General features: G+C 48.5%; 1 protein-coding gene across 3 annotated transcripts in view; it reads left to right on the top strand.

The window, feature by feature from the left end:
• Positions 1 to 10,845, top strand: part of LOC139552799 (stAR-related lipid transfer protein 13-like) — an 89,844-nt gene that overhangs the window by 62,294 nt on the left and 16,705 nt on the right. For all 3 annotated transcript variants that reach the window (XM_071364844.1, XM_071364842.1, XM_071364843.1), the window contains exons 6-9: positions 568 to 1,676; positions 1,810 to 1,980; positions 2,235 to 2,394; positions 4,108 to 4,306. In XM_071364844.1, coding sequence (XP_071220945.1) covers positions 568 to 1,676; positions 1,810 to 1,980; positions 2,235 to 2,394; positions 4,108 to 4,306 — 1,639 coding nt within the window. The remainder of the gene's footprint in view (positions 1 to 567; positions 1,677 to 1,809; positions 1,981 to 2,234; positions 2,395 to 4,107; positions 4,307 to 10,845) is intronic.

Below are 10,845 nucleotides of genomic sequence, written 5' to 3'. Positions count from 1 at the left end.
TTCCCTATGTAGTACACTACTTAGTAGGGAATAGTGTGCCATTTGGAACACTCATTTTGCCTTTGTTTTGCTGATTTTAATGTTTTATTTTAATGTGTTATTTTATTGTGTTAATTTAATGTTTTATTTTAATGTGTTATTTTATTGTGTTAATTTAATGTTTTATTTTAATGTGTTATTTTATTGTGTTAATTTAATGTTTTATTTTAATGTTTTATTTTAATGTGTTATTTTATTGTGTTAATTTAATGTTTTATTTTAATGTGTTATTTTATTGTGTTAATTTAATGTTTTATTTTAATGTGTTATTTTATTGTGTTAATTTAATGTTTTATTTTAATGTTTTATTTTAATGTGTTATTTTATTGTGTTAATTGAATGTTGTATTTTAATGTGTTATCTTATTGTGTTAATTTAATGTTTTATTTTAATGTGTTATTTTATAGTTTTTTAAAGCTTTTTTTATTGATATTGCTGATGTGTTTTATGTGAAGTGACTTTAGGAGTTTTGAAAAGCACAAAATAGATCAAATAAATGATTTTTATTGATGTATTTTTTATTTCCAGCCCCCAGGAGACCTGTCCCACTACAACTCTCTACCAATCAAAAGTAGCCGTCACGGCCAGGGTGGGCGGAGTCCGGCAAAGGCCTTCCTGCGTCGCATGGAGATGATGCGTACCTGGGGGCCGTCCTCCAAGAGGAAGTCAGGAAGTGGACGGGCGCCGCTCGTCATCAGTGGGCCGGTCCTACATGGGGAGGAGCCCCAGGCGTTACAGACACTCCACTGTGTTCCCATCAATCAATCAGAGGACAGTCCTCATCCTCCCCACCAATCAGACGACAACTCGTCCCGTATCGCTCTCGGCAACGGCAGCAAGGGCCAATCGGTGACGAGCGGTGTGAGCTCCATGCGCCCCTGTGTGAGGGAGTCTGTCTCCAAGCCAAAAAGAGGAAGTATGTACCTGGAAGACATGGAGCTGCTCTCTGGCGCCCCCCATGTTTGGAGGACTGAAGCACAACAGAGCCCGTTCAGCAGGAACCACTTCCGCTCCTATGAGGACCTGCTGGTCCACATCCCCAAGAACCACAAACCAGGCACCTTCCCCAAAGCCTTGTCTATAGAGAGTCTAGCCACAGCCACCAACCACCAGCACCAGACCCCCTCTCCCTCCCCACTCCACCCCAGCAAATGCTCCCCCTGGGCGGGTACGGCTCTGTCCAAGAAGCCTCCCTGTCCTGGAGCTCCGCGGGGCAGCAGGGTGAGTGTGTATGACAACGTCCCCGGGTCTCACCTGTACGCGTCCACAGGTGACCTGCTGGATGTGGACCGAGACGATCACCTTTTCCCCCACCTGGATGACATCATCAGTCACATCAGCGGCCTGCAGCAGATCGTAGACCACTGGAGTCGCAGTGTGCTGCCGGAGGGTGGCGTGGGGGAGGAGGGGGAGGCAGGGGAGGGAAAGAGGGGTGAGGATGAGGGGGAAGGAGAGGGGAGGACCACACCCAGTGAGGGGGAGGGAGAGGGGAGGACCACACCCAGTGAGGGGGATGGAGAGGGGAGGACCATGCCCAGTGAGGGGGAGAGAGACGGGGTCTCCCTGACTGACATGGAGTCTACAGGGACCAGAGAGAGGAGAGACTCTGGAGTGGGAGCTTCCCTTACCAGACCACGGTGAGTCTCTCTAATGTAACTTGTATGTATCCTGGTGAGTCTCTCTGGTCAGTCTCTCTGGTCAGTCTCTGAGTCTTTTGTCTTTCATTTCTCTCTCTCTCTCCCCCCTCCCTCCCTCCCTTCCTCCCTCCAGTCTGCGGTGGCCGAGCTTCCGCCTCTCTGACCGTCTGCGCCAATCAGGCTCTGCGCTGCAGATCAGTAGCCAATCAGCAGGCCAGCTCAGCCTGCTCCAGAAGTTCTCTCTGCTTCGACTCACAGCCATCATGGAGAATTACTCCATGTCTAACAAACACGGCTGGACCTGGTAGGTACACACGCACGCACTCATATACGCACGCACGCACGCACGCACGCACAAACACACACACACACACACACGCACGCACGCACGCACGCACGCAAGCACGCATAAACACACACACACACACACACACACACACACACACACACACACACACACACACACACACACACACACACACACACACACACACACACACACACACACACACACACACACACACACACACAGTCACCTCCTCTACTTTCTCTCTCCAGGTCTGTCCCTAAGTTTATGAAGCGTTTGAAGGTCCCTGACTACAGAGAGAGGAGCGTGTTTGGTGTTCCCCTCATCGTTCACACACAGCGCTGTGGTTACCCTCTACCTCTTTGTCTACAGCAGGCCCTGAGGCATCTCAGGATGCACTGCCTTGACCAGGTACACACACACACACACACACACACACACACACACACACACACACACACACACACACACACACACACACACTCAAATAGTTGTGTAAGTCAATCAAATGTATTATTTATAGCCCGTCTTACATCAGCTGATATCTCAAAGTGCTGTACAGAAACCCAGCCTAAAACCCCAAACAGCAAGCAATGCAGGTGTAGAAGCACGGTGGCTAGGAAAAACTCCCTAGAAAGGCCAGAACCTAGGAAGAAACCTAGAGAGGAACCAGGCTATGAGGGGTGGCCAGTCCTCTTCTGGCTGTGCTGGGTGGAGGTTATAAGAGTACGTGGCCATTAAGGCCAGATTGTTCATCAATATGTTCAGACGTTCATAGATGACCAGCAGGGTCAAATAATAATCACAGTGATTGTAGAGGGTGCAACAGGTCAGCACCTCAGGAGTAAATGTCAGTTGGCTTTTCATAGCTGATCATTCAGAGGTCGAGACAGCAGGTGCCGTAGAGAGAGAGAGAGAGAGTACAAAACAGCAGGTCTGGTTGTTGAGGGTGCAACTGGTCAGCACCTCAGGAGTAAATGTCATTTGGCTTTTCATAGCCAATCATTCAGAGTATCTCTACCGCTCCTGCTGTCTCTAGAGAGTTGATAACAGCAGGTCTGGGACAGGTAGCATGTCCGGTGAACAGGTCAGGGTTCCATAGCTGCAGGCAGAACAGTTGAAACTGGAGCAGCAGCATGGCCAAGTGGACTGGGGACAGCGAGGAGTCATCAGGCCAGGTAGTCCTGAGGCATGGTCCTAGGGCTCAGGTCCTCTGGGAGAGAGAGAGAATTAGAGGGAGCATACTTAAATTCACACAGGACACCAGATAAGACAGGAGAATTACACCATAGACTATTGCAGCATAGATACTGGAGACAGACGGGGGGGTTGAGGAACACTGTGGCCCCGTCCGACGATACCCCCGGACAGGGCCAACCAGGCAGGAAATAACCCCACCCACTTTGCCAAAGCACAGCCCCCACACCACTAGAGGGATATCAACAGACCATCAACTTGCTACCCTGAGACAAGGCTGAGTATAGCCTACGAACATCTCCTCCACCGCACGAGACTTAGGTGTGAAGGTGTGAAATCTCGTATATGGGCATTGAGACAGTAGTGTAACTCTTTCCCTCTGCTCCTCTCTCCTTCTCTCCTTCTTTCCTCTCTCCTTCTCTCCCTCTCTCCCTCTACTCCTCTCTCCTTCTCTCCCTCTCTCCCTCTACTCCTCTCTCCCACTCTCCCTCTACTCCTCTCTCCCTCTACTCCTCTCTCGCTCTCTCCCTCTACTCCTCTCTCCCTCTACTCCTCTCTCCCACTCTCTCTCTCCCTCCCTCTCTCCCTCTACTCCTCTCTCCCACTCTCTCTCTACTCCTCTCTCGCTCTCTCCCTCTACTCCTCTCTCCCACTCTCTCTCTCCCTCTCTCCCTCTACTCCTCTCTCGCTCTTTCCCTCTACTCCTCTCTCGCTCTCTCCCTCTACTCCTCTCTCCTACTCTCTCTCTCCCTCTTTCCCTCTACTCCTCTCTCCCACTCTCCCTCTCCCTCTTTTCCTCTACTCCTCTCTCCCACTCTCCCTCTCCCTCTTTTCCTCTACTCCTCTCTCCCATTCTCCCACTCTCCCTCTCTCCCTCTCTCCCCATCTCTCCCCTTATCCCTCTCTCTCCCCTTCTCCCTCTCCTAGGTGGGTCTGTTCCGTAAATCTGGTGTGAAGTCTCGTATCCAGGCGTTGAGACAGGAGTGTGAGACCTGTCCTGACAGTGTGTGTTACGAGGACCAGTCAGCGTACGACGTAGCAGACATGGTGAAACAGTTCTACAGAGACCTTCCTGAACCTCTGCTGACGAGCAAGCTGGGAGAGACCTTCCTGCATATATACCAGTGTAAGAACACACAACAAACTGACGTACATGGACACACACTCATGGAAGCGTGCACAGAGGTGGCAGGTATCCTAGTGGTCAGAGCGGTGGACCGGTAACAGAAAGGTTGCTGGATCGAATCCCCGAGCTGACAAGGTACAAGTCTGTCGTTCTGCCCCTGAACAAGGCAGTTAACCCACTGTTCCTACACTGTCAATGTAAATAAGAATTTGTTCTTAACTGATTTGGCTAGTTAATTAAAGGTAAAATATATATTTCTTTTTTTAACCACCCCCTTAATCCAGAACTTTTCTACTTTCAGCTCAAATATGATTTGTTCCCGTGGGTTGCATAAAGCTAAATTAGCATGACACAAGCTAAGTGAAATGTAAAAGACTTTGAAAATCAAAACCTTGGTGTACACTCAGTGCTCCGTTTACATTTCACAGAGATACAGGAATGAATATGAAAAGCGTATACTAAAATATGAAAATACTACATGTCATGTCTCAAAATTGATATGCATCTTACCTCTATATTGTTTTATGTCCTGCGGATTCAAGAAGAAAGCTGACGAGTTCAACAGGAAAGTGAGCCTTGCAGGTAGCCAGTAGCCTTAATCTAGCGTAACCTAACTGAGTTCAACAGGAAAGTGAACCTGTCAGGTAGCCAGTAGCCTTAATCTAGCCTAACCTAGCTGAGTTCAACAGGAAAGTGAGCCTGACAGGTAGCCAGTAGCCTTAATCTAGCGTAACCTAGCTGAGTTCAACAGGAAAGTGAGCCTGACAGGTAGCCAGTAGCCTTATTAATCTAGCATAACCTAGCTGAGTTCAACAGGAAAGTGAGCCTGACAGGTAGCCAGTAGCCTTAATCTAGCATAACCTAGCTGAGATCAACAGGAAAGTGAGCCTGACAGGTAGCCAGTAGCCTTAATCTAGCGTAACCTAGCTGAGTTCAACAGGAAAGTGAGCCTGTCAGGTAGCCAGTAGTCTTAATCTAGCGTAACCTAGCTGACGAGATGCAATTTTCCTGATATCTGGCCCGTTTTTTCTCTGGTTGATCTAGTCACTCTGATTCTGTTCATCATCCTACAAGGGTAAAAACTCCAATAACTTCTGAATGGAATTATGAGACATGAGGTTTGGACCATTGGTTTTCTTAGAGGATTATCTAAACAATTACCACTGACTAGTATATCCACCATTTTTGCAACACAGAAATCATTGTATGTTCCTAATTCTCCTGCATATATCCCTCCCTCTATCTGTCTCGTCCTCTCTCTCTCTCTCTCTATCTCTCTATCTCTCTCTCTGTCTCTCTCTCTCTCTGCTTCTACCCTCTCTGCTTCTCTCTCTCTCTCTCTCTCTCTTGCCTTCTCTCTCTCTCTGCTTCTACCCTCTCTCTATCTCTCTCTCTGTCTCTCTCTCTCTGTCTCTCTCTCTGCTTCTACCCTCTCTCTATCTCTCTCTCTATCTCTCTCTCTCTGTCTCTCTCTCTCTGCTTCTACCCTCTCTCTATCTCTCTCTCTATCTCTCTCTCTCTGTCTCTCTCTCTCTCTGCTTCTACCCTCTCTGCTTCTCTCTCTCTCTCTCTCTCTCTTGCCTTCTCTCTCTCTCTGCTTCTACCCTCTCTCTATCTCTCTCTCTGTCTCTCTCTCTCTGTCTCTCTCTCTGCTTCTACCCTCTCTCTATCTCTCTCTCTGTCTCTCTCTCTCTCTCTCTGCTTCTACCCTCTCTCTATCTCTCTCTCTGTCTCTCTCTCTCTGCTTCTACCCTCTCTCTATCTCTCTCTCTGTCTCTCTCTCTCTGTCTCTCTCTCTGCTTCTACCCTCTCTCTATCTCTCTCTCTATCTCTCTCTCTGTCTCTCTCTCTCTGCTTCTACCCTCTCTCTATCTCTCTCTCTATCTCTCTCTCTCTGTCTCTCTCTCTCTCTCTCTGCTTCTACCCTCTCTCTATCTCTCTCTCTGTCTCTCTCTCTCTCTGCTTCTACCCTCTCTCTATCTCTCTCTCTGTCTCTCTCTCTGCTTCTACCCTCTCTCTATCTCTCTCTCTATCTCTCTCTCTCTGTCTCTCTCTCTCTGCTTCTACCCTCTCTCTATCTCTCTCTCAATTCAATTCAATTCAAGGGGCTTTATTGGCATGGGAAACATGTGTTAACATTGCCAAAGCAAGTGAGGTAGGTAATATACAAAAGTCAAATAAACAATAAAAATGAACAGTAAACATTACACATACAGAAGTTTCAAAACAATAAAGACATTACAAATGTCATATTATATATATGCAGTGTTGTAACAATGTACAAATGGTTAAAGCACACAAGTTAAAATAAATAAACATAAATATGGGTTGTATTTACAGTGGTGTTTGTTCTTCACTGGTTGCCCTTTTCTTGTGGCAACAGGTCACAAATCTTGCTGCTGTGATGGCACACTGTGGAATTTCACCCAGTAGATATGGGAGTTTATCAAAATTGGATTTGTTTTCGAATTCTTTGTGGATCTGTGTAATCTGAGGGAAATATGTCTCTCTAATATGGTCATACATTGGGCAGGAGGTTAGGAAGTGCAGCTCAGTTTCCACCTCATTTTGTGGGCAGTGTGCACATAGCCTGTCTTCTCTTGAGAGCCATGTCTGCCTACGGCGGCCTTTCTCAATAGCAAGGCTATGCTCACTGAGTCTGTACATAGTCAAAGCTTTCCTTAAGTTTGGGTCAGTCACAGTGGTCAGGTATTCTGCCACTGTGTACTCTCTGTTTAGGGCCAAATAGCATTCTAGTTTGCTCTGTTTTTTTTGTTAATTCTTTCCAATGTGTCAAGTAATTATCTTTTTGTTTTCTCATGATTTGGTTGGGTCTAATTGTGCTGTTGTCCTGGGGCTCTGTGGGGTGTGTTTGTGTTTGTGAACAGAGCCCTAGGACCAGCTTGCTTAGGGGACTCTTCTCCAGGTTCATCTCTCTGTAGGTGATGGCTTTGTTATGGAAGGTTTGGGAATCGCTTCCTTTTTGTCATGTTTTGTCTTTGATCATGTCTTGTCCCTGTGCTTCCCTCTGCTGGTCTTATTAGGTTCTTTCTCTTTCTCTCTCTCTATCGTTCCGTTCCTGCTCCCAGCTGTTTCTCATTCTCCCTACGACCTCATTTACTCTTTCACACCTGTCCCCTGTTTTGCCCTCTGATTAGAGTCCCTATTTCTTCCTCTGTTTTCCGCTCCTGTCCTTGTCGGATTCTTGTTTGATGTTTGCTGTTCCTGTGTCCTTGTTTCGCCCTGTCGTGTTCTTTGCCTTCTTCAGATGCTGCGTGTGAGCAGGTGTCTATGTCAGCTACGGCCAGTGCCTTCCCGAAGCGACCTGCAGTCTGTGGTCGCGTCTCCAGGCGTTCCTCTCTATTGACGAGAGGATTTCAGTTTCCTGTTTTGGATTACCATTGATTATATCCAGGAGAATCATTATTTGTTTAATACTGGAATAAAGACTCTGTTACTATTACGTCGCTTTTGGGTCCTCATTCATCAGCATAACAGAAGAATCCGACCAAGATGGACCCAGCGACTATGGATTCTCTCAACACTGCCGTCGAGTTCCAGGGAGCAATGCTCGGCAGACACGAGCAGGAATTGTTTGCTGCTCGTCATGCCGTTGAGACCCTGGCCGCTCAGGTCTCCGATCTCTCTGGACAGTTTCAGAGTCTTCGTCTCGTGCCACCAGCTACTTCCTGGTCTTCCGAGTCTCCGGAACCTAGGGTTAATAACCCACCATGTTACTCTGGGCAGCCCACTGAGTGTCGCTCCTTTCTCACCCAGTGTGATATTGTGTTCTCTCTCCAGCCCAACACGTACTCAAGAGAGAGAGCTCGGATCGCTTACGTCATATCACTCCTTACTGGTCGGGCTCGGGAGTGGGGCACAGCTATCTGGGAGGCAAGGGCTGAGTGTTCTAACGATTATCAGAACTTTAAAGAGGAGATGATACGGGTTTTTGATCGTTCAGTTTTTGGGAAGGAGGCTTCCAGGGCCCTGGCTTCCCTATGTCAAGGTGATCGATCCATAACGGATTACTCTATAGAGTTTCGCACTCTTGCTGCCTCCAGTGACTGGAACGAGCCGGCGTTGCTCGCTCGTTTTCTGGAGGGACTTCACGCTGAGGTTAAGGATGAGATTCTCTCCCGGGAGGTTCCTTCCAGCGTGGACTCTTTGATTGCACTCGCCATCCGCATAGAACGACGGATAGATCTTCGTCATCGAGCTCGTGGAAGAGAGCTCGCGTTAACGGTGCTTCCCCTCTCCGCATCTCAACCATCTCCTCCCACCGGCTCAGAGACTGAGCCCATGCAGCTGGGAGGTATTCGCATCTCGACTAAGGAGAGGGAACGGAGAATCACCAACCGCCATTGCCTCTATTGCGGTTCTGCTGGACATTTTGTCATGTCATGTCCAGTAAAAGCCAGAGCTCATCAGTAAGCGGAGGGCTACTGGTGAGCGCTACTACTCAGGTCTCTCCATCAAGATCCTGTACTACCTTGTCGGTCCATCTACGCTGGACCGGTTCGGCTGCTTCCTGCAGTGCCTTGATAGACTCAGGGGCTGAGGGTTGTTTTATGGACGAAGCATGGGCTCGGAAACATGACATTCCTCTCAGACAGTTAGGGAAGCCCACGCCCATGTTCGCCTTAGATGGTAGTCTTCTCCCCAGTATCAGATGTGAGACACTACCTTTAACCCTCACAGTATCTGGTAACCACAGTGAGACCATTTCCTTTTTGATTTTTCGTTCACCTTTTACACCTGTTGTTTTGGGTCATCCCTGGCTAGTATGTCATAATCCTTCTATTAATTGGTCTAGTAATTCTATCCTATCTTGGAACGTTTCTTGTCATGTGAAGTGTTTAATGTCTGCTATCCCTCCTGTGTCTTCTGTCCCCTCTACTCAGGAGGAACCTGGTGATTTGACAGGAGTGCCGGAGGAATATCATGATCTGCGCACGGTCTTCAGTCGGTCCAGAGCCAGCTCCCTTCCTCCTCACCGGTCGTATGATTGTTGTATTGATCTCCTTCCGGGGACCACTCCCCCTCGGGGTAGACTATACTCTCTGTCGGCTCCCGAACGTAAGGCTCTCGAGGATTATCTGTCTGTTTCTCTCGACGCCGGTACCGTGGTGCCTTCTTCCTCTCCCGCCGGAGCGGGATTTTTCTTTGTTAAGAAGAAGGACGGTACTCTGCGCCCCTGCGTGGATTATCGAGGGCTGAATGACATAACGGTTAAGAATCGTTATCCGCTTCCCCTTATGTCGTCAGCCTTCGAGATTTTGCAGGGAGCCAGGTGCTTTACTAAGTTGGACCTTCGTAACGCTTACCATCTCGTACGCATCAGAGAGGGGGACGAGTGGAAAACGGCGTTTAACACTCCGTTAGGGCATTTTGAATACCGGGTTCTGCCGTTCGGTCTCGCTAATGCTCCAGCTGTCTTTCAGGCATTAGTTAATGATGTACTGAGAGACATGCTGAACATTTTTGTTTTCGTTTACCTTGACGATATCCTGATTTTTTCACCGTCACTCGAGATTCATGTTCAGCACGTTCGACGTGTACTCCAGCGCCTTTTAGAGAATTGTCTCTACGTGAAGGCTGAGAAGTGCGCCTTTCATGTCTCCTCTGTCACTTTTCTCGGTTCTGTTATTTCCGCTGAAGGCATTCAGATGGATCCCGCTAAGGTCCAGGCTGTCAGCGATTGGCCCGTCCCTAAGTCACGTGTCGAGTTGCAGCGCTTTCTCGGTTTCGCTAATTTCTATCGGCGTTTCATTCGTAATTTCGGTCAAGTGGCTGCCCCTCTCACAGCTCTGACTTCTGTCAAGACTTGCTTTAAGTGGTCCGGTTCCGCCCAGGGAGCTTTTGATCTCCTCAAGAAGCGTTTTACATCCGCCCCTATCCTTGTTACTCCTGACGTCACTAAACAATTCATTGTCGAGGTTGACGCTTCAGAGGTGGGCGTGGGAGTCATTCTGTCTCAGCGCTTCCAGTCTGACGATAAGGTCCATCCTTGCGCTTACTTTTCTCATCGCCTGTCGCCATCGGAACGCAACTATGATGTGGGTAACCGCGAACTGCTCGCCATCCGCTTAGCCATAGGCGAATGGCGACAGTGGTTGGAGGGGGCGACCGTCCCTTTTGTCGTTTGGACTGACCATAAGAACCTTGAGTACATCCGTTCGGCCAAACGACTTAATGCACGTCAAGCTCGTTGGGCGTTGTTTTTCGCTCGTTTCGAGTTCGTGATTTCCTATCGTCCGGGAAATAAGAACACCAAGCCTGATGCCTTATCCCGTCTCTTTAGTTCTTCTGTGGCTTCTACCGACCCCGAGGGGATTCTCCCTGAAGGGCGTGTTGTCGGGTTGACTGTCTGGGGAATTGAGAGACAGGTAAAGCAAGCACTCACTCACACTGCGTCGCCGCGCGCTTGTCCTAGTAACCTTCTGTTCGTTCCTGTCTCTACTCGTCTGGCTGTTCTTCAGTGGGCTCACTCTGCCAAGTTAGCTGGCCACCCCGGCGTTCGGGGTACGCTTGCTTCT

Source organism: Salvelinus alpinus, chromosome 24 (genome assembly GCF_045679555.1).
Source record: "Salvelinus alpinus chromosome 24, SLU_Salpinus.1, whole genome shotgun sequence".
NCBI classification, from domain to species: domain Eukaryota; kingdom Metazoa; phylum Chordata; class Actinopteri; order Salmoniformes; family Salmonidae; genus Salvelinus; species Salvelinus alpinus.
Note: the sequence above shows the minus strand (reverse complement) of the source record. Positions and strands in the feature narration are given on the sequence as shown.